Raw genomic sequence first — 24,378 nt, forward strand, 5'->3', positions numbered from 1 at the left:
GGTGCTTGGTGTTCTACCAGAATATCAAATTTTAACTATATAGAATTCAAAAACCTTCATGATATTGTATTAGTCAATATTCTGCATAAGATATTTTGGCATCACTCGATACTGTGAAATACATCTGGGTAGCCACTACCAGTTATCCTGCAAGGTGTGTCCACTACTTAGTTTGTCTCTGATTTGGTCCACACTGTAACAAATTGTAAAAGTGAGACGCTCAGGACCTTTTTAGTCTATCGAAAGTAGCTCTTGTTACAGAAAAGGTTGGATGCACCTGGTCTAGTTACTCAGACCCTCACTGTGCCTTATACCAAAAGCTGGCACAACTTGGCAGCCTCATGCAAATCAACCTGAATTGATCACCACACGAATGCTCAAAGTAGAGTTTCCCTCCCTCTGCTGCCTTTCATACACATTTGCTATGAGCAGTTAGTTTTGAGGTGTGTATTGATTCATTTAACCTAAACCTTTTGATTTCCTCTGAGTCATAGTTCATGAAGCCTCCCAAACTGTTGCATATGTTTTCATTGGTCTGGATCTCTCTATGAAACAACTAGACACCGAGGTCTGTCCAGACACCGAGGTCTGTCCAGACACCGAGGTCTGTCCAGACACCGAGGTCTGTCCAGACACCGAGGTCTGTCCAGACACCGAGGTCTGTCCAGACACCGAGGTCTGTCTACTAAAATATCCTTTACTGTTAACCAACCAATGTAGAAAATTCAGCATTTTAGTGCTGGGTGGATGAGCTCAAGTCCCTCCCATAGATTCTAGCAGACCTCATTATTTTTTAACCTGTAGAGACACCAAAGACCCTGTTTAACAATGCATAGAAAATATTACCCACATCAGAGAGTTCATTCTTGACCTAATCTCTAAAGATGGAACACTCCAAATAGATGACCATATAGGTGGCCCAACTCAAAATGTAATTCTGTCTGCTATATCATTCCATACTGGGCCAACCTGTCACACTCAAATCTATGCCTTGTTGGGATCCCCAGTTGCAATGTTAAGCCCCTCCTTTAAAAAAACATTGAAGATCCTAATGGCCTCAACTATTATCGACCCACAGTTGGTCTGCCTTTTCTTGCCAAAGACACTGACAGTTGAGTAACATCCCAACTGAAGAGATGTTTCTAAAAATAGTCTGCTAGGTGATGAGTAGTCTGGATTCATGCTAGACTTTAGTACCAAGGCAGGCAAAACTTTAGATCATGGACGATGGTTACCACATCGTGGTCAAAAGAGAATATTTCCTCCTAACTGAGACCTTGGCATGTGTGATGGTAGGCCGTGGAGATAGTCTAGACAGGCTAAAGAATTGTCTGGACATTAAGAGGCAGGTACTCAACAATTGTTTCAGCGGGACTTAGTTATTAGGTCTGATATATTAGATATATCCCACCATCTAGTTGTCGAGTCTCAAAGAGGCTCCTTATTTTTGTTAAATCTATTTTTGGGGTATTGGAAGGGGGCACTTCAGAAACCAGATGTGAACGGTAGGATACCCCCTTGTTGTGTGGGCATGTCTTTTGCAGTTCTTTATTCACTGAGAATAGAGAGGGCCAGTCATACTGTAAAGCACAAAGAAGCTTGAACTCCACCAGGAGTATCCAGCAATAAGACAGGTGGTGATATTTGTTTTTGCGTGCTTGAACAAATGCTCCCAACAAGTGAGTATTAACTCATCCTTTAAAAAAAAAAAACAAAATAACTACCCTATGGCGTCTCCCAGTGCTCCATCGGTGCCCCCAGGCTATTCATTCTTTGTATGGAGCCATTTGGTGAACTGCTACTTGATTTGGGTGTAGCCCAATATGCAGACAACACACAGTTGTAGTGAAATTTACCTTCAGAGTTTAATGTGTTTTCAGTTTCGCTAGGAGTCGAATCCATACATGTGGGTCATTCAGACAACTCAAACTAAACTCACAGAATCTAGAATTCCTGATGTATCCCTTTAGTGACCAATAAGCTTCCAAGTTGTTTCTGATCAACTAGCATTAGACATTGCTGCCAACGTGCTTGATAACACCGTATCCCTGTGCTTTCTGTTGGAGACATTACAACTTCAACTCCTTCTGAAATAATTACTGAAAAATGTTGATAGCAGTTTAAGTTGCTGAGAGTATCAGAAATCTGACTGTCAAGCGTAAATGTTTGCCCTGGGTCTAAGTTCTGGTCCTGACTATGGGAATGCCCTTCTCATCATTTAAAAGATTTTGCAAACCTCCCTCAAGTCACTCAACGCAGTCGCCTGCCTTGTCTGTGGCACATAACGCTTCGGTCACCTCACCTCTGTCTCCTACAATCACACCCTGTTAACACAAGATGTATCTTTGAAACTGCTTGCCTTATCCACAGAATCGCCTACAGCCACCTTACTCCATACATGGATGAAAGATTAACCATGTCTGGGAGATAGCGGAACCTGAACATTTAGAAAACGACCATGAGAAATACTATTACCCTCTTTTCTTCTCTGCCATGATTATATTTTCCATTCTTTTGCTATACCTCTCTGTATGACAGTGTGGATACCTCAAAAGTGATATACGCTTCTATTCTCCTTGTTCTCCCTCAGTTAATTGGTGGTTATATGGCCAGATGCTTCTGTATAAATGTCGAGTATATAAATGTCCAATAAATTTCCTCCTTGTGAGCAATATTATGTCTTCTTGTATGTAGCAATGCAATATATAACTTTCGTGCTGTATTTGATTTTTGCTAGTTTATCTTCACTGTTCAACTATGCAACACCTTTTTTTGGGGGGGGGGGGGGGGCTGAACATGCTAAATTAAACTTTAAACCTGTCGCGTCAAGCTCCACCTGTATGTTTCACTATCACCTTATGAGCCTGGCCTGTAGTGCATGTAGAACTACACGTTTCAGATTTGTCGGTTGGGAATTGAGAGCGTTGGAAACCAATGAAGTATAGAAACTGATATTTAATAACTTCTTTTTTATTTATGGGCAAGTCCTTATGCCCTTTGTCTTTGAGTAGTAATTTGATTCTTTGATGTGAGTTATAAGCAAAGTAAATGTAGGTATTAGCATGGTTGAGGCGTGTATTGGCTTAAAATGGGCTTAAATTTGAGGTTTATATAGATCTTGAAGTCTTTGCTTCATATTGTACAGTTGAGGCGTTTGAGGTTTTTAATAGTAATGTTATATTTGTGTGGCACTGCAAAAAGGTTTACATATTAAGGCTGCTTTCCTGGTTGTAATGACATCTGTAAACTTTGAGATTGAGCAGAATTTCTTGTTTCTTTTCTTCTCAATCAGCGCTTTTCCTTCTTGGAAGGGCTGTTCCACAATCTAGGTGTCCATGGGCTGTCCCATTTTGGGTAAAATCAAAAGTGTAAGCACTTGCCCTAGGTGATGTATTTTTATTGGGCACGCTTTGTGGGTTTTTTCTTCATATGTTTGCCCCCTGTCTTGTAACATAGAATGGGGGCTAATTCATTAATGCAGCTTTCATTGCTCAGCTGCCTCTAAAGTATGCGCCTGTCATGGCAAACTAGGCTGGGGATAGCAGGGTCTACAAAGGAGAGCCTCATATTGAGGAGACTCTGGGATGTGAAAGGGGGGGACATATTGTAGAGTAGTGGGTGGGGAGAAATCTGAAGGAAATGGGCCCCTGTTCAAGGTATTTAGAATATGTGGGTGCTTGCAGGGTGTGTAGCAGCACGGAAGGTGATAGTTTAGAATGTGTATGAGCTTGCAGGTGGAGCATGGTCCTAGAATAAGTGTGTGTCTCAGATGACGTAGGTGTTACACCCTGCTTCTCATGAATCCTTTACCAACAAACTAATCTTTTCTCTAGGCCATCATGATGAGTATCTGCTTGCAGTCCATGGTGGACGAGCTGATGGTAAAGAAATCAGGAGGCAGTATTAAAAAGGTAAGTGGCTATAGATTTCTATTCTTAAAATATGTATTAAGGGTTCCTGCCCTCGACCATGCCTGGTATTCTTGCTCAGGAATCTTGCTCACATAACTCCATGATATCAGGGCTTTTTTGTGGTGGTAGGAAAAAGGTAGTTTGGGACTTAGTGGTTGCTGTCCAGTTTGCTATGTGGCTACTAAGCCTGTTTACTGGTGTCTCAAGGACTCCGGTGTTGGAGCTCAAAGTTATTCCATTTGGGCACAGGACTCTTCAGGGACTTTGAAGTCGAGCCTTACATTATTAGTCGTTAGAGGTTAGAGACTCACAACAAGTACACAGTTTTGTGATGGACACCTCTAGCCGCAGACTCCTCACCTTTTAAATATTCTCCAACCATCAGACTAGATACAGAAACTTTTCCATAGTACCTCTGTTTTGGAAGTTGACGCCCTGCGGCTCCGTACTGTAGCCGTTCTGCTCCAGAAGTGAAGTGTTGGGCCTGCATAGGCATCACCCTCACGCGGTGGATGAACCCGAAGGCCATTAGGGACCGTGAGGTGAAACTTTGTTGCCAAGCACTAGATGACACCGCGCCAGGCCAAAGCCTGATCCAGGTCCAACTCCCATTCCTGGAGTTGAGAGAGCCGCTCTAGAGGCAGATCTTCATCTTGCTTCAAATCCTCAAGTAAATACAAAAAGCATAGGGAGCAGAAGCAGAGTTGCACTTCTTCGTGCCATTCTCACTTGCCTCAAAAAGCAGGTTGGCAGCACCAACAGTCCCGTTCCCGAAGATGACCAACTTTGGAGCCGATTCGGCTCATGATTCCCGCACAACCAGAGTTTTCGGGGCTTTCAGCCGCGCTGTGCCAGATTGAACAGTTTCGTTCAGCTATGCCTCAGATCTTGACCGACTCCCTCTGACAAAGCCAAGAGGGCTTCCACATGGATTACCGCCAGCAGGTACGTCTGAGTCACTTCTGCCCTCGGTTCCTGTACCAATCCCACCCCTAGCTCCTATACCCACTTTGAGCCTGGGTATGTCAGCGCCGTCTTCTCCTCCCAGAGAGGTGGCTCAGATTGTCTTCTCTGACACTGGTCCGACTTCAGCTGACATCACAACCGAATCTAAAGGAGGTTCCTGCACTCGCCTTGACACAAGTCAGGCAACATTCTTTACACTCTTTTTAGAACGGACTCTGATAATGATTGACTAGGTGATGAGTTCGCTCAGCCCTGTATTGATGACAGCTGGTATGAGGACTTGCAAGACGCTAGTGGGATGGATGCTTCCTGTGAGAAGTTGGCCTGGTATATGATGCTCACTAGTTAAAGTGATCACCTTGTACCATGCCAAGCAACCCTTATGGTGTGGTTGTAAGTCAACCTTTTCGGACTAGCTGCCCTAGTGGTAGCGTAGGCTAAGCAGTCTTTGAGGCTAAACTCGTGAAACGTGTTAAGCCAGCTGTTTTACCAAATGCAACCCCCTTTTATACCAATGAAAGGACACCACACAGATATATATTCAAAATATATCTGTATTTATTTCTCAAAGTAACCCCTTTTCTCTTTATGAGCACAGGAGCACAAATCGTCAAACAAGATTATCACAGAATACACAGAAGTTGCACTTTATATGGATAGGCCCTGGTGGCCACTCGAACCATATACTAAAATAGTGGTATAAGTACCACGAACAGAAAAGGAAAAAGGCCTAGGGCCTCTAGAATCGCTGGGCCTACAAGGAGCTAACTTCAGTTAGTGACCAGGAGGTCCACGGGTGGCGTGTGCAGAGCAAATAGTCACACGCGTGCTCCCATAGGTTTCAATGGGTGCGTAAAAAGTACAAAGTTACTGCAAAGAGGATCTTCCGGATGGACTAGGAACTCAAGATTTGGAACACAGGCACTAGAGATGTAATACTACACTTGGGCACAGGTGTGCCAGCTTTACCTCACCCACAGGAAGCGGGTGCATAGGCCTCGAAGTGCGTCGGGTTTCTTCTATCTGTTCCGTGGAGCTTGAAGACAAAGATGCTGCAGGCGGTCGGTCCGGGAGAGATGCAGTGGATCCAAGAGTGGATCGGAGATGTTGAAGACCTGTAAGCAGAGGGGACAGTGTTCACAGTCACTAGCCAGTGACCAGCGTGGCACCAGGTGGGTACCAGGCAATGTCGGGTGCAAACAGGAAGAAAGGTGTAGCTTGTCTCTGCAGCCACGTGGTCCCGGGAGGTCGACGACGTCCAGGAGTCGGTTCACGAGCTGTCCCACGCAGGCTCTCGCTGTCGGCGGTGTCGGCGACTTGATCGAAGCAAACAAGCCTTGGCAAAAGCAATTGTTGTAGGAGATGAAATAAGCTGGTGGTTCTGACCAGCAAGGTCAGAAGGACTGCTCCTTTGGAGGGGAGCAAGGGCCAGTCTGGAGCAACCAGACCAGCGGTGTATTTCGTAGAGTTCGTCGCCAAGATGGCTACTAGCCAGCGGGCCAGCAACCGGTTAGGCGCGTCGAGTGGCAAAATGCAGAAGGGCCCCACGCAGATCGTGGAGATGCTGGAGGGCTCACTTTTGGTGCAGATGCTGCTCGGGTGTTGGGCTTCTCAGATCCCAAAGCACAACTTGGAGGGAGCCTCGGTTGTTGCACTTGTCAGCTTGTCGTAGTCGTTCCAAGATGGCTGGCTCCACGTGTCTCGGTGCCTCCACGGGTCTCCTCTTTTCAGGGACTGTGGATCGGGCGGTGAGAGGTCTGGAGGTCCAGGTCTTGTCAGTCTCTGGGCTCGGGCTCCGGCGGGAGGCGGCGGCAAAGCAGACGTTGATTCGCTGGATGGTGCTTGCGTTAGCAAGGTGGTCACTCCCTGACCACAGGGGAGATTGGCTTCAGTCCTCTGTGCAGCAGAGCGTCGAAGTTCCCGTCTTCTTCTTAGTGTTAAGTTGATTCCAGGATGTCTGAAGTCTTAGGACACAGCTCCTACCTTTAAGCGGATTCTAGGGGCCGGACTACCTGCTAGGTCCCTCCCTATGGGTGGGACCAGGAAGGGGGGTGGTTACACCCCCAATCCTTTGTCCAGCTCGCCCCAGGCCCGGGACTGGTGTGCCCCAGGACCGGTTTGAACTGGCATATGCACCGAGGCTCCTTGTGAGCCACAGGCATGTCTGGTTTCTTTCAAGCCCTACCTGACCAATACACAAAATCCTGTCTGGGGTGGTGCACGCACCTCCCCTGGCAGGAAACCCTTTGTCCACACCTCCCAAGCTGGAAGGACTCCCAGCAGCAGGAGGGCAGACTTGTGTCTGTGGTGGCAGCATCCATTTTGTGGAGCTGAGGCTATGTCTGATTTTACCCGGGTTTCAGGTACTGTACATGTCGTGTCCCTCTAGAAGGGTGGAATGCTAACCCCGTCGCCAGAATTGGCGAGGGGTTAGTATTCCAATTCGTATGACACCTTACTCGACATGTTTTGATAAAGCCAAACCAAAGATAGCATTTAACCGCGAGGTTCATAATGCACTTAAGAGTATATGGTATGACGATATCTGGAAACAGTAGAAGGAAGTTGTTCCGACCACTGCAGGCAGGCTCAGCTCATGCCAGAGCACCATCTCACATGGAACCAAGCACTCTGCCTTCAGGATTGTTTAAGGCCTGCCATAGGAGTGACTTATAGGTTACCAGGTGTCCCATTTAAGGTTAGGTATAGGTATACTACACCTAGGTAAGAGGTGATTACACCAACTTACCCCAGCTGAGTGATCAGCCAGTTGTGTCAAATTGTTAGGCCAAGCCTGGGGTGGCATAATACATGCTGCAGCCCCTGGCAGGCCTTGGTTACACCAATGCCCTGGGTACCTAGTGTACACTGGTACAGGGTGATCCACTTCCAATTGGTTATGCACCTAGGGTGCATAGTTTTAATTTAGTAGAGAGAACAGCAGGCTGGGGGTCTGATTGGCAGGCCCACAGCCTCAATATGTCAAAAAACCAGTGAAGCAAAAAGCAAAAATTTGGGGTGACCATAGGATAGCAGACCCTACTCTCCTACACTTCCCCTGAGCAGCCCTTTTATCTCCTATTGGCATACCACAGAAGAATCTGCTTCCCACGTCATGATCATTGGTAGAGCTTTCACTAGCTGAACCAACCCCAACAATTTCCCTACCACTCCCCTAAATAGGAAATCAAAGAAAGTTGAGACTTTCAGAAAACACTTATTCTCCACATAAGCCTCCACCGTCAGTTTGGTCCTGCAGCCAATTATCGCCTCCTGTTTGCTTGGCCGCTATACTCATTCCCTATGGGGCTCAGTTGTGCAAGTTCTGCCTGTTGTTCCTGAAGCCCTTCGCCCTGTTCTGTCACAGGCCATTGAGGACTGTTGTAATGAGGCCAAGTTCAAAATTCACTGTGGCTTGGAAACCACGACTCCGTTGGATGGGCTGTTGGCAGCAATGTTGCAATTCTCGAACATGCTTGGCTTCTATCAACTGGAGTCTCGGGCAACATACAGTACCCCCCTGAGTGACATTCCATTAGATGTAACTTCCAGGTTTGGGACAAAGCTGATTCTGCCCTTGAATGCTTCAGCAGAGTAGAGCTACTACTAGCTCTGTGTCTGTGTTACACAGTATTTTCACCACAGATAACGTGATAACGTTATGGATAGCGTTAAGAAGAGATTATTGTATCACTTCCTTTTCAGATCACTAATCACACACGATGGATTGATCATCGATCTACGTGACGTATGGCTTTTTCTCCCCCCTTTTTGTTTTCTAGGTTAATGGACCATATAAGACCTATCTAGGCATTATTAACCATAGGAGGTTATTTTCTTCCTACATTGATTCATTCACTCTTTTTCATTTTGAACACATCACAGTGAGTTTTAGGAAGGGATCTTTAAGGTCCTGAAGAAGAAGCTTGGGGAAGCTTCGAAACATGTCGGCTCCATCAGGAGGCACAGCTCATTGAGGCATATTTCCTCCCCCCACCATTTTACTAATACCAGCTCAAACTGTATAATAAATTTCTTTAGACCAAAGAGCCAGGTATATTTTTAATTCACGTGTCCATCCACTCCTGACCCTTCCTCTCACACCCTCGCATCACACATAGTCGTCTCATTTACAACAGTGCTCCCGCGTAGTCGTAGGTCGTAGCACGCCCCGTCCCGTAGAGGGGCGGGAAGACCCCTATGATGAAGCATGACACCAAGGGCCCTTTTGGTGTGTGAGGGTTATTTAAACAACTGATTTGTATTCTCCACGGCTGTGGGATACATATAATCCTCTTGTGGGAGTTTCTTGACATACTCGACCTACGGGTGGATCCCTATGTTTATTAGGCCTTTATACCCAGCCTCGCCAGCAACAATTTCAGTGTTCTTTCGTGGTTTCAGATGAGGCCTGTCCTTCCCCAGCAGAGAAACGAGCAGTTTTGAAGGAGTTTTGCCAGGTTCAGAGTGGTGCTCAGTCCACATCCCCACCTGCCAAAAACCTCTTTAGTGTACCCTTATAGGGTCACTCTCACCCAGTGGGATGCAGAATCCACCAATTCTATCTGGGTTGGCAAGTGATCATGTCGGACAGGTAGGTCCTGCAGATCGTCCTCAGAGGTGATGCCTTGCTCTTCCTTTCTTCCCCACCACACCTCCCACCATCACCCCAGTGACTGACAGAGGCCCACCTCTCCAATCAGCTCTACCTTTGGTTCGAGGAGGGAGAGTAGCAGTTTGTTTGCCGTGCTCCCCTTTGGTTTCACCAGCGTCCCTAGGGTGTTCCCGAAAGTGATGATGATGTTGGCAGCACACCGTCACGGATCTAAAGTTCCACCCTCCCCTACCTCCATGACTGGCTGTTGAAGGCGGGCTCACCCCTGGCAGTAATCAACCACCTCCATACTATAGTGAACCTCATGTCGTCTCTGGGGTTCACGATCAACATGCCAAATTCACACCGGTCTTCTTCTCACACACTCTCCTTTATAGGAACCATTCTGGGCACAGTCTAGTTTTGTGCCTCAGTGTTTACTGATGAGTTGCTTGGGAGAAGTCATAGACCCTGTGCCAGGAGGCCATGTGCTGCGGGAAATGGCTGGACCGCCAAAAGTATCTTCCTGGTTAGAAACTACCTGGTGGGCTCATTGAACAAACTCAGCTTTTGGTGCCTAGTGGTTCACAAGTAGAAGTTACACCTGGAGGTGGCGCAAGGGCTGTTTCATGAATGTGGAGAACCTTTGCTCGATCTATTTGCCACCACCCAGAATGCGCAGTGTCTGCACTTCTGCATGTTGGAGTTTCTAAGGCATCTCTAGCTCGGAGACGCATTCTGCCTCGACTCCTGCATGCCTTTCTGCCAATACAACTTCTGCCCTGAGTTCTGAAGATGAGTACAGACTGGGCACAAGTCATCCAGTGGCTCTGGATTTGGCTTAGAGTTTGGCACACAGTTTGGACATTCTCAAGCCCACGAGTTCTAGATACCAATCAGGGTGCCCCTCTGGGAGGACCTGCTGTCACAACAAAAGCGCAGGATTCTGCACCTGGGCCTTTGCAACCTCCACTTTCATGCATGGAGACTGAGCGGCAACGGCTGAACACCTTTGACTTTCCTCCCGAGGTGGTTGATGTCATCTTGGCATCCAGACGTCCCTCGACGAAAAAGGTATATGCCTGTCGTTGGGACGAATTTGAGGTTTGGCGCAGCACTTGCCAGATGACTCCCTCCAGGCTAAACTGTCTGCTGTTTTGTTGTTTGTTCTGTCTCACTCAGCAAGCCCCTGCTCTGGGTACAGTTATGGGTTATCTTTCGGCCCTCTCGGCCATGTTGCTTGATCAGCCCTCTTTGTTTACATCACCAACTGTGGTGTGATTTTTTTTTTTTTTTTTATTTTTTTTTTTAAAGGGATGCAACACGTTTCTCCCGTTTTCAGTTTGTGGTACCCGGATGGCACCTCAATCTTGTAAAGTGTACTCCATTCAAGCTGCTCCATAGCTGTCTTTTGTGGCTTCTCACCATTAAGACTGCGTTTGATTGCCGTCTCCTATGCATGGTGTATGAGTGAGCTCCAGGCTCTGTATGCTCAACCACCATACACCACCTTCTTCCCCAATAAGCTGGTTCTGTGAACTAGAACCTTCTTTCTGCCGAAAGTTGTGACACTGTTCCTCGTCGGTCAAACATTCACCCTGCTGGCAGTGTGTGCTCCACCTCACCATTCTAAGAAGAAGGAGGAGGAGAGAGTCCATAGCTTGGACCCCAAAAGAGCACTCTGTGTTTACGTCAATCGTACCAAAAACCACCGGGTGGAGGAACAGCTCTTTGTGGGGGTTGCCAGAGCAAAAAAAGACAGGACAGTGTAGAAGTGTACCTTCTTGTGTTTTGATCATGCTCTGCATTAATATCTGCTACGAACTGGCAAAGAAGCAGCCTCCAGATGACCATGTGCCCATTTCACCAGGGCCAAAGCTGCTCCCACTGCATTAACACAGGGTCCCTGCCTTAGGTCTGCCAGGGAGCTACATGTGTGTCCCTCCATACGTTCACAGAGCACTATCGTCTGGACAGTCAAGGCTGCCGAGAAGGGCACTTTGCTTGCTTGGTTTTGCAGGACTTTCTGGTTTGAGTCTGTTCACAGCCCACCTCCCATAGGTACTGCTTTGGTATCTATTTAAAAGGTGAATCTGCAGCTAGAATTCTCTATCAGAAAAACAAGATACTTACTTTCCATAACACTCTTTCTGGTAGATTCTCCCTGTTCTGTTTTTGGACTCTGCCCATTAATAATATCCCAGGTCTAGGAATCTGCAAACTGACATCTGGCGCAGGTGGTGCCCATATAGCCCAGCCCCACCTGTCACTTCCGGAGCAGAAGGGCGTCAGCGCGGAGCTGCACGGCATCACCTTCCGGTATGCAGAGGTACTATGGAAAAGTTTCTGGAGCCAACGCTTAGAGAATATCCAAGGGGTTCGGAATCTGCAGCTAGATGGTGTCTCTACCAGAAAGAGTGTTACCGAAGATAACTAATTGTCTGATAACATTAATTAGTAACAGACAGAATTGCATTTGTGATTTGGGTTAGTGTGAGCTCAGGCTCCTGTTTGAATTGTTTTCAATAAAATGTCAGACCCCACTCAGTACTTTACCTTTCAAATATAGTAGATTGCTTAGAATTTGTCACACACCAGAGAGTTGATCAGGTAGCATTCAAAGGTTATTACCCTCTCTAGGGACCCATATTATGGGATAAAAGTGCCCTTACTTGTCACCTGTATTCCTGAGACCAGGATCTTTCTGTAGAACAAATAGACAACACTGCCAATCGCATCCATCGAGAAGGTGAATGTATGCACTCCCCACATTCAAAACATACCAATTGTGATCTGATACTCTTAAAATTGATCGTGCCATGCACACTTCATCCCACTTGCAAAAACACCGCGAAATCGTGAGGCACCTCACAACAAACTTGTGATTACATAGATAGAGTTTGAGGTCAGTATTAAAGGCAATTTAGGTTTATTGCATAGAATTTGTAACAGATTCGTGTGGTCTGTTTTTTTTAACGTTGGTGAGAGTTGGAAGATGAGTGAGGCTTCACTTCGTAATGGGTGGGGATTAGTAGATCCATCTTGGCATTTACCACGATCTCAGTGTGAAAGAAACAAACATTGCATCGCCAGTCAGCTGCGCATATTTGTAGAGGTGATGGTGTATATGTCGTATTTTCACTTTATCAAATATTTTGGAACGATGTCAGGTTCGATTTTCATATCGAAGACATGGGATGCTTTTGGGAATTCTAATTATGAAATAGGACATTGTTAAGAAAGATGAATATATATATGTTTTTGGGCTACCGGTGGTGTCTTGGTGGAATGGTTATCAGGCAGTGGTGCCGACGGCTTCTAAAAATTACATTTTGGAAGTTTGGTCAGTAGTGGTTGGTTTAGAGAGGTGGTGAGTTAATGATGGAAATGGAATCACGGTTGCTGCAAGGAATTTCATGCAAATGTTCGGTTTTCATGTAAAATAGATACTTACGTAATTCTCATAGTTCATGGGCAGTTTCTTTGGATACCTAAGGAGTATAGGGGTTTTTGAGAGAACAGGTCATGAGAGCAATGGATGAAGGTCGAAAACCATTGTAGGAAAATCATTTGGTTGCAGAGTTTAAAACATGTGACTTCTTTTGTCTGTGTGTTTTATGCAAGGTTGAGTTTGCTAGAGGACCACGTAGAAATATAACCAAAAGAACTAAGCGAGGCTATTGGATCTTCTTCAAATTCTACTCTGCTAATCCATAGTGGGAGGTGGGATCCTACATGGTGCCTGTGCTCTGGGGACTCCATAGGAAGGGAGTCACATTCTTTCTTTATATTATTGTTCATCGGCCTAATATGAGTCTGCAAGTTTGTAAATCTTGCAACCCAACCTTGCAGCATTCGGTGCTTAAGCTTAATGCTGGCAGCTCCTTTTGACTGTAGAAAGGCTCCAGTGTTGCTACTGGACCTCTGAGAGGCACGAGCTACTCTAGTTCTAAGTGTTTCACTGCGATTTGCAGCAGTGACTCCTGCCTCTTCTCTTCTCTTCTATTCTATGCTTCTACAAATGCAATGCTATCATGAAGATTGTGCTCAGTGCACCTTCATTCCCCTTAAATAACATCAAAATAATTGGGACGGTTGATGGGGAGCTGCTGATTACTGAAATCTCTTTCTGGGGGGGAAAGGGGTGCAATTGAGACGAATGTACAGTATTTGGAGAGGTTGAAAAGTGGAAGCGGGAGCAGTCGGTGACAATGTTGACTTTCAGCATTTACGTTGTCAGTTCACAAACATGTTTAATTCTATGAATCGCAGCTCATTTGATTTCATGTTTCATTTCAGATGTTAAGAAAACGCCCGAACGGTTCTTTACGCCGATCGGACAGCCAGCAAGCTGTGAAATCTCCACCTCTTTTGGTAAGGAATGGTTCTTCTCCGATCTGTTGCATCTTTAGCATATAGGCATTGATTAATCACCAGTCTCCCTTCTCTTCCAGGATTCTCCAGATGGTACCAGAGAACCCATTGTCAAACTGTCGGTAAGTCGTAGAGCTCTGGTTATTATAATTCTCAGTCTAGCGGTACCACCTCGTCCCTTTCCTTGTACTCCTCTAACTTCTTTGTACCGTTACCTTTGACCTACAGATCCTCCACCTCTCTTCTAACCTTGTATTTGTTTCAACCTTCCATTGCCCTGTTTATTTCCCACAGTTATCACTTAAAGTTCCTATAATCATTCCATACTCCCTCCTTTTTCTCTTAAGCAGGTAGCAATCTGTTCTTATGGCCGTCTTTGCCATCATCCACCCACTTCGTTTTTTACTCGTCACCATGTACTAAGATGTGCTAACCTATAAAGCAAACATTGTCACAATTATGGTTTGCCCCCCCTTTTTCTTTTTAAAACAGTAACTTCCTTGAAGCTGCTAGTCTCTTTCCTATGGTGGTTTTGCTTTCAGCAGATAGGAAAGCTCCACCACCCTTTCCCTAATTGATTGTGAGCTACATCACAGAGCCTCAGTTGTTGAGGACAGACCCACCAGATAAAGAAAACTGAACTAATAAAGCGCTGGCTTCTCTTGGATAGGAAGTTTCACAGTATTTGCATTATTATTATTGCTTTGACTTCAATTATTGCTAAGAAAACATATTATGGAATTATAGAGTATTACACACTCGCTAATAAAACAAGTAAAATATTCATAAGTAAAATCAATTAACTAGGATAAATTTCATTTTTGTGATAGTGGAAGGCAGTTCAGCCCTGAGTGTGAAACAAAGGGGTGGGACCTATACAGAATCTTAGAAGACTTCCGAGTTGGTTACATGAAGCAGGAGATGCAAGTGAACCAATGGCCATTTATGGTTGGACTTCCAAAAGTTATATAACTCTATAGATTGGAAATATATGATCTTGACGTTGAAGAGGTTTGAGCTTGGCCTGAACTTCTGTAAAGGGGTATCATTGCCCTCTGGGGCACCATGGGTAGCTGTGAGGATAAATGTGGTGCTCTCTGAGCTATTTACGCTAGAGCCTGCTTTCTCCTTGCTATGTGCTCTCTTTATAGAATCCTTGGCCCCTTGGGTTTGGCTGTGAGTAGATTTCCAGAAATTATGGATGAACCTGAAAAGATCTCTCTAAGCGGATGACATTCTGCTCGATCTCACTGTTCCCAGAATGTCGATCCGGACTGCCCTGTCTGTTTCAGTGCTTCGAGAAGTTTTCAGGATATCGATATACCTCTGACTCCCATTTTGTCATCCTGAGCATTACCAAGTAATATTGACACTCGGTGTCTAAAGAGTTTTGAACATTGGGTTTTATTCTACCACAAAGAATCACAGCTAAATTGGGGACCATCACACAAACCCCAACTAAGCAAATCTGGCAAACAGCCTTGAAGATATATGCATGGAAGCTGAAAGGGTGAGTTATTAAGGGGGAGGATGCCCATAGAAATTTGCAAAGATGTGGGAAGGGCATTGATATTACTGTGGCATTGACTTGGGAATGCACCCACTGTTGAGCAGCAGCCCAGCCCTCCTGCAGCTGAATAAAAGTATTGATGAAGGGGCAGGTTACAGGAACGGGGAGAACCGAAGTAGAAAGCGGGAGGAGAGAAGAGCCAACATTGCTTTACTGATAAGTGACTAGATTATCCATAAACCTGCACTGTTGGGTTCATGGTATGTTGCAGTGGATATACATGCTTGTGAGTTGACAAAAGGAATAAGTAGGTTTTTTTTTTTAGAAAAAGGAGATTGAGAAGTGTACTATTTTCAAACTCTGCAAGAAGGAGTCCCCTGAGGATATCAGTATTCGTTCCCCAAGGACAAAGGCTGCGTCTTTGCACTGTTCAAGGGTGTTCCTGTCCTGAATATCTGCTTTCTGTGACATGGGCTTCAGTCCACACCGTCACCAGGCCACAGTGCCTGGACTCTGAAGTCTGCAGTGATGGCCATTTTGCCTGATCAGTGTTGCAGGACTTTTTGTTTTAATTGTCTTCTCGGACCCACCACCATGGGGTACTAATGAAGTGTGGGTTGAAGAGGAGTGGCATCTACAGGTAGAAGCATCTATAAGACAAGTCACTTACATTCAGGAATGCTCCTGCATGTGTCCTCGCCATTTCCACCTGGGACCCCGTTAGGAGGAGTGGTTATGTTCGTTTTACTAAGGTCCAAAGTTAGTTTGCTACCCTGCAACTTCTGTCAGTCGTGTCAGCCTCGAGGAACTGAGTTCAGTGCATTGGGTTGATACCTTAGACTCCCCAAAGCCCTGTTCTTGGGTTGGGTCATAGTAGCCGAGATGGAACCAGTCTGCACAGAAGAGCAATCTCAAGTTTCAGAATCCAGGCTGGAGCCTGGAGGAGGTTCAAGAGGTGAAGAACCTGCAGGTAGTGAGAGTATCCCCCAGAAAGATTAATACAGAAGGTAAGTAACTTGTTCTTTCTGGACCGGGAGACAGGGCCAAAGGAATATGCCATTTAGGCAGAAGAAAGTCATTCTGATCAGACTCTAGACACAGGTATAACTCCCATGGGTAATGATTTGTTTCCTTCTACTTTGTCGTCCTCCTATTTACCACACCCTGCATATCAAACTGGACCGATCCAACCAAACGTGGTGCAGATCTTATACCTGAAACATTAGTAAAGTGTATGACCAAGGCTGAAACCCAGCTTTAGCAGAATAATTGTATAACATGGTCGGCTTACAAAGGAAATATCCGCTCTTCTCAATGTATTAATATGCTGTCGGTAATAGTCAATGAAGTTACTGCCAGTCCTGAATAAGTATCCAAACACTACAGAGAGCTTCTTTGCCACCTTGTGGCGAAACCTATAGTTCACTTAACATGCAAACCCCAAAAATCTTGCTTTGTAAGGGGCTCCCGAGTCCACTTAATACAGGTTTGAATCGGTGCCAAAATAACCAGAGAAAAGTGACGTGTGAAGAGGTGTCCCACAGTACCCAGTCAGTCTAGACACCAGTGGCATGAGTGAGAGCTGTGTTTTTAATTAGCTCTTACCCATCATTTTGCTAACTTGTCAGGTCATTGTCATCGCTGGCAAACACAACTAATATCCATGTTTAATTTTTTGTCCCTTTTGTCAACATGGCAGTGCAACTTGATGCCTGTTATTTCTTTACATGGGGAGATGCCCTTACCTCCCTTTCTGCTCCCCTAAATTTTTCTGATCATCCTCCTCAAACCCATCCTTGGAGTCGCTCCTCGAGTTTGTGCAGCATTGAGCATTACTGATCGAGTTATTTACTCGATGAATAAGAACTCGTTGACTCCATCGCATAACCAAGAATACATCTTATCGTCTTATCCACTGCATTCCAATACCTGCTTAATAGGGGACAGGTTAAAAACGTATGAACATCATCTGCCAAGGGAACTTCACAGTGAATACAGAACCAGTACTTAAACCTTGAAATATCTCTTGTGGCATAATCCCTAAAGCTACCCCAATCAATCAGTGCAGAGCCTTAGGAGCCAATGTTCCTTGGAGGGTTGTATGACAGAAGCACGCATGGCTACACCAAGCTACCCCAACAACGAATGTGTCTTAACAACGCGGTTATAGTGTGCCAGATCGTTTGACCACCAAAGTCTCAAAGCTGATAAATTAAGCCACACACATGCCTTTCTTTTGAGCGCTTTCTCCTCCAGTATTTTTACTGGTAGTATAAAACAGATCTGCCTGTCCATTTAGTATGTTTTTGTGTGTGTGTATATTTTGAAAGCGATTCCTCCAAGTGATGCTGCCCCAATCCACAGGCCAGTGCATCACTTTTAGCTCACTTGTCTGCCTCCCATGTTCATGTCTTTTCTTTTTTCCCTTTTTCAATGCCCAACATGTGGTTATATGTCTTTCTGTGTTACTGATTTCCTGCTCCATTCTCTCACCTGCTGACTTGAACTTCTCCCTCCTATTTTTTTACTCTCCTGGGTCAGTTTTTAATTTAACAAGTCAACATTGGGACCAATGCACAGTATTCTGGTGTTGTATGATAGTAAAATTACTTTTGCTAATTATTTACTATAATCAAACAATATCACTGGATTTTCCTATAAACCTACTATAGAACTAACTTTTGTAGCCTTGTAGTGCCATTGTTTGACTTACTGTAAGTATTTTAATTTTCAACATCGCTAATGTTGTGACAAAGTTCAGATAAGACCACTAGTTTACCATTTATTGCAGTGAACAGTGCAGAATTTGGTACCTCAGCTAATAATCCAGTCCTTGCATTAACATGAATTGATTCACGGTCACTGGTGATAGCTTATTGATAGCCTTAATAATGCCACTCACTAATCCACAAGGTTGGTTAAAAAAAAAAACATCAGAAAATCATGTTATACATGAAGAGTACCGAAGCGCACACAAGCAGTCCATAGAGTAGGAATCATTCAAGTTGAGTAGACTGAAGTAATGAAAGCAATGAAGTTCATAGTATTTCTTGTTTATTTCTCCAATGTTCCATTGTCTGGTGGTGTTACATACAGAAGCAGCCAACACGTTTTTTGTCCATTGGACTTTTTCATGGCTGCAGAAAACACGAATGCATATCAATAATACTGGGGTGTAAAGAATGACAATGGAAAATAACCCCATGAGCCCGTGATGCAAGGAAGTTGTGAAAAGGGAAGTGTAAGAAGAACAAGTGAGGATAAGCGAAGATAATCAAGAAACTGTGAGATAAAGGAGGAATAGGCAATTTTCCACTGTCATCCTTTACATCTCAGTATTATTGATATGTATACGTGTTTTCTGCAGCCTTGAAAAAGTCCAAAGGACGAAACACTTGTTGACTGCTTCTGTATGTAACAACAACAGACATTGGAACATTCACGGAATAAAACAACTTATGAAAAGACCAGAAATACTATGAACTTTATTGCTCTCCTTACTTCAGTCTACTCAGCTTGACTGATTCCCATTTGTGGACTGCTTGTGTGTGCTTTAGTGCACTTCATGTTTAAGTTGTTGTTCCTAAGAGACGGATACACTCCAGGTGGGTGGGTGGCCCGTACCATGATAGCACCTCATTGCTGTACTATTTGAATATTGGTTATGATACTGTATTCCCTAAACTCCTTTGGTCCTAGATGTGCAATTGTAGTAGACATAGCCACCAGCCCTGATTGTATCTATAAAATCATGTTATATTTAACTTTGAGGCATAAGTGTTTGGTTGTCTGGACTTGGCATAAAATGTTTAATACCTTTTAACTTTTTGTTTTTCCTTCCTCGCTGGCTTCCGTGCAGAGTAAGCTATCCTCCGTCAGCCTCCGTGGAATCAGTAACTCCAGCTCATCCGGTGACCTGGCAAATGACTTCCATGGAAACTTTGCTTTTGAAGGTATTGGCGATGATGACCTTTAATCAGCACAATGCTTTTAATGGCAGAAGAAACTCCGCGTTGGCCGAAGGGGTTTGGGTAAATGTCATTCCCACCTGGCTCTTGGGAGACTGGGAAAATGTATACCCACCATCGAAGTGGTCTGATCTCCAGAAGAGAAGAGGCTTGGGCTGGCCTGAGGGACATTCTTGCCCGTGCCTACCGAGCCGTGCTCCGGGGGGGTGCCAATATATGTATACTCTGCACCCCCCCCCAATAGGATGCTGACCTGCACTTGATCAACTGCTCTTGGGAACATAAATGTACAAGCCTGGTTTTACCAACATGTTGGTTTCATTCCATCCATTTCCCTTGAGTCTCGGCTCACAGTTCTGTCTGAGATCTTAACTAATCTGGGATCTAGTTGTACCTTTTCACCACCGGTTGCTGCTCACTCTTTCTGAACTTGGTTACATCTTGTGCGGTGCTCCCCCTCCTTTTAAAATAATGGACCCCATTAGAGCCATGATATGAATGTAATCGCAGCACAAGTACTCTTTCCTAGACGATGGAAAGTTGTTTATCCCCAAGATTGTATTTTGCCACATTTCCCTTTGGACAATGTAATCATTAAAGCTCACATGATTATGTCAAGGTCATAAGCAATCTCACTCAAGTTGGTCCTACACGCCGGGTCAATACCAGCCGCCTATACCCAGGACTATAGAGTCTCCCGCCTCCTTGCACCTTCATGGACCTCTGCACTTCATCTCACCAGCGAAACCCTCCTGACTGACACCAGCTACCTGTGTCTGCTGTGCCCAGGCCCGACCGCAGCCCAACGCTCTTGAAAAGCTGATCTCGGTCATGACTGAAAGCGCTTTACCAGAAAACGAGCACCAGCCAGCTGTGCTATTTGGCTGAAATAGACTAGCTACATTGTATGAATGAGTGAATGTGCAATGAATTTCAGAAAATTAACTTCCAGAAATACGAATTCACTTTACTTCTTGCAGCACAGAAGATTGTGCTTGGCTGAAGTGGACTTCGATCGTTTGTTTTTTGGCTGGTTTTGCAGTCTCACTGAGCATGAGAAGTATATCTGGGGAAACATTTTGGCCTTCTTCATTCCAGGATTTTGAAATATGAGTGTATGAGAGGATAGCTTCCAATTTGCTCGATGCTTGTTCTTTGACATTTTCCGCCTTCTGGCCAGTCCTGAAACAGAGCTTGCACTTATAACCAATCAATTTGCACAGAATTGCTAGGAGAGGAAGTAGTGGCACTCTCCGGGGAATGTGAGAGAGTTGGGCATGGTAGCTCTCAGAAGTATAACAATCTGAACTACCATGTCTTCATAAATGCCAAATTAGTGTGTTAGGTTTTTTTGCACAAAGAACAATTTAAGAAATACAGTTTTATATCTGCAATCCTAGGAAGAGAACAGTATTCTGATCTACAGTACTTGTAATCTTTCATTATAAATAGAAATCGCTAGCATAATGTTCATAAGCTTCTATTATTAATCCTGTAGTTATTCTGCTATGTTTACAAATCGAGGAGCATTATTACATATTAACAAATGTTTACAAAGTGTAATAATAATTAAAGTGATCCTGATTGGTTAATGTTTGTGTGGACTTTTACTTACAGGAGAGCTTATGGTAATATTAAAAACGTTTGTTTATACCACTCCTTTCATTTAATCTCTCCGCTGTTGCTGAAAATCTGGCATTGCATTCAGTTTGCCACTGCTCATCCACCACATCTCTTTCCACCATCTGAAACAAGCTACCACAATCAAAACCGTTTATGGAGAATCTTACGTATAACACCCTTTTTTAATTTGAGTAGCATAAACTGGGATCAATGCAAGGTTCTTGCGCTGATGTGTCGGCTCTCAGGTTCCCAACCCTTTTACAAGACATTTACTCATCCTGTCCCGTGAGCTGACAAGCTGATGGACAGGTTGGGTGCAGCCAGGATCCTTTCATCTGGCTACTTGGATGGTCGCTGTGACACTGTTGCCAATGTTTACTGCTTGGAGACTGACCTGGTCAACAACACATTGCCAGCCCTGGAGACAGTCTTAATGTACACCTTAATCTAGCCTTTGTTCTCAAAGATTCTCCCATGGCTCGCACCCAGTGATGATTACAACTGGAACCTTTCTAGTAATATCCACCTTTGACTATGAACATTCACCCTATTTTGCCCTTCCGAGGCCTATTAAAGCCTTTTGAAAACCCAGCTGCCATGTGCTGTGATATGAATACAGGTTTTGCCCCTTTACCATTCTTTAGTGGTCACTTCACTGGTGGCTGAATCTTCAGCTGCAGTAAAACTAAAATACTGAAATTTGGTAAAGTTCAAGAAAAGGTAATCTTTCTTTTAACTGGGTGTCCAACAGACATAACATTGAGAAGGCGGATGGGATATTATCTTTTCATTCCCTTTGAGCTCTACGTCTGTCGGACAGGTCCTGTTAAGGGTGCAGAAGGGATCACGAGCTAGGATGGGAGAATGAGTGATTGCTCATATGTTTAAGTGGAGAGTAAGTAATGACGGAAGCCTTGTAATCTGGGAATAATTTCTGGGAGTTTGTCCAAGATATATTAGTTTAAGGAAGAAGTTGTTGCACCATTTTTTTTTTTTTTTTTAAATCTGTTTTTATTGTTTTAAAGTAAACAAAAAACATTCTTTGGCATGTGACACAATAGGCAAGCAGAGAGTTGATAGCATAGGCAAGGGAGTGCCCCGCAATAGAACCCCCAACCCCTGCGCCAGGACTTGCAATCAGTCTTGCGTGCGAGCGCCGCCCTCAGCGGAGCCAACCACAGTCTCGTTGACAGTCTCGTATTGGTCTCAACAGGAGTAACAGCATTAACCGTACCTCAACTGGGTTCCGTGACTATGCGTGGGCGCTACCCGCCTCATCCAGACAGTGAAGAACAGGCAAAAAACCCGCCAGGCCCAAAGATTATACAAAACAAAACCTCAACAATGGCAGCATAAACTGTACAGACAGGCCCAATACCCTCCCGGTTGTCGTCTAGTCCCCCCGCCCCTCCACACCCCCCCCCCCGGGAACCCCCGTGTGTGCGTGTGTGTGTGCCCCGGTTGCGATCGGCATTATGCAAGTGTGGGTGTCGTGGCGCCAAGAGAGGCAGGAAGTAGCCGAGGCATGTCAGCACTGCAGGGGGGCATCCCCGGTTCCACCCCCACCCGCGCCAGCGCCGTCCGCCGCCCCCTGCGACTCCGCATCGCCCTCCGCACCCAGGTGCCTGAGCTTCCCCAGCAGCTGCTTCCAGCGGTCCGCCATGGGTTCCCTCCGCAGGCCCAATGTTTCCTCCCTCTGGATGGCGGTCCCCTCAGCCCCGGCCCATGCCTGAAACGAGGCGATCCAAGCCTGCACGCGCGGCGGGTCATGCGCTTTCCACCGTTTCGTGATGAGTCGCGCCGCCACCACCAGCCCCAGGTCAATGAACCGCGACGTCACCTTATCTTTGCGCGGTCGCTTAAAGTGGTGCAATATGTGTTCAGGCCAGTCAAATGGAATGCTACGACCCACACTCTCTAGTAGCAGCCCACTGACCGATCTCCAGTAGACACCCAACCGTGTGCAGCTCCACAGCATGTGCAGGAAACCCGCCCCCAGCTCGCCACACCTAGGGCACACCGCATCTGTGCGGTGAAAGTACCGATTGATTAACTCTGGCGTGAGGTAAGCTCTGTGCACGATAAATAACTGGATTTGGCGGAATCGCAAGTTTCGGGGTATACGCACTGGGCCCTTGAGTATCCTTTCCCACTCCTTGTTCTCTAGCGGTCTACCCAGGTCCAGATCCCACTTAGCGCGGAGGCGGTCCAGGCTGACGGACGTCAGTTCCCTCAGTGAGGCTGCGAACCAGCGTATCAAGTGCCCTCCTCTCCCCATGACATGCAGGTATTGCATGGTCAGATGCAGGGCGGGTTCCGAGGTCATATCCCCCCACTGGGCAGTCATGCCCGCCAGCAGCGAGCGGTGTTGCAGGAACCCCCCGGGCGGGAGCCCGTCCTCCGATACCAGGGTCTCGTATGGCACCAGCTCACCCTCCCGGTAGAGGTCTCCCAACGTGCGCACATCGGCCCCCCACCAGTCCGCTAGCATGTGAGCCGTGAGCACCCCCCCTCCACCAGGGGAGCCCTCAAGTGGTATCGCCGGCGCATACGGGATAACAGCACGCGTGAGGAACAAGGCCCTCCGAAAACACCTGTGCGCCACCTCCAGGAGGAGTGGCAGCGGGCGCGCGACCCTGTGAAGGGGATGGAAGGTCCTCGTTAAGTGTTCCAGTGTGCAGGGTGCCAACCCCGAGGCCGTGTCATCCCTGCCCTTATCAGCAAGCCAGCGGGCCACCCATTGTAGTTGAGCGGCCAGATAGTAGTGCTCGAAGCAAGGGGCGGCTAGACCACCTCTGTCTGTTGGTAAATACAATTTCGCGAGCGCCAGCCTGTGCCGGGCACTACCCCAGACAAAGTCCCGCAGCAGCTGACTAAGCTTGCCAAAAAATGCGGGGGAGATGTACAGCGGGAGATTGGCGAAGTAATACAGGAGGCGGGGGAGCATGACCATTTTGGCCAGCGCCACTCTGCCTGTTATCGTCAATGGGAGCGCGCTCCAGAATCGTATCTGCGACCTGAGCGCCGTGACCGCCCTCCCCAGGTTCCCATCAAAGAGGTCGGCTGGGCAGCGGTAGATTTGGATCCCCAGGTAGCGGAAGGTGTCTGCCTTCCATTGGACCAGCGTGCCATCCAGGCAGTATCGCGGGTCGTCAATGCCGGCGTTAAAGGCATACAGGCATGACTTGGCGGCGTTGACACGTAACCCCGAAATGGCGGCGAACTTCCGCAGCAGCCGCGGCAGCTCCTCCGGGACACGCCCCACATCTTGTACATAGACCAGCAGGTCATCAGCGTAGAGCGACACGTGGTGGACTGCGTCCCCCAACTGTAAGCCATCTCCCAGTGACGCCCGCAGAGCCACAGCCAAGGGCTCAATCGCCAGGGCGAACAAGAGCGGGGAGAGCGGGCACCCCTGTCGTGTGCCCCGGC

General features: G+C 46.2%; 1 protein-coding gene across 2 annotated transcripts in view; it reads left to right on the forward strand.

Moving 5' to 3' along the window:
- The window catches only part of SNX17 (sorting nexin 17), a 199,095-nt gene extending 178,180 nt beyond the window's left edge, over window positions 1-20,915 (forward strand). For both annotated transcript variants that reach the window (XM_085613293.1, XM_085613294.1), the window contains exons 12-15: window positions 3,834-3,911; window positions 13,771-13,845; window positions 13,926-13,967; window positions 19,215-20,915. In XM_085613293.1, coding sequence (XP_085469419.1) covers window positions 3,834-3,911; window positions 13,771-13,845; window positions 13,926-13,967; window positions 19,215-19,331 — 312 coding nt within the window. In that variant the 3' untranslated portion in view covers window positions 19,332-20,915. The remainder of the gene's footprint in view (window positions 1-3,833; window positions 3,912-13,770; window positions 13,846-13,925; window positions 13,968-19,214) is intronic.
- The last annotated feature ends 3,463 nt before the right edge of the window (window positions 20,916-24,378 follow it).

This window comes from Triturus cristatus, chromosome 6 (genome assembly GCF_964204655.1).
Source record: "Triturus cristatus chromosome 6, aTriCri1.1, whole genome shotgun sequence".
NCBI lineage: Eukaryota > Metazoa > Chordata > Amphibia > Caudata > Salamandridae > Triturus > Triturus cristatus.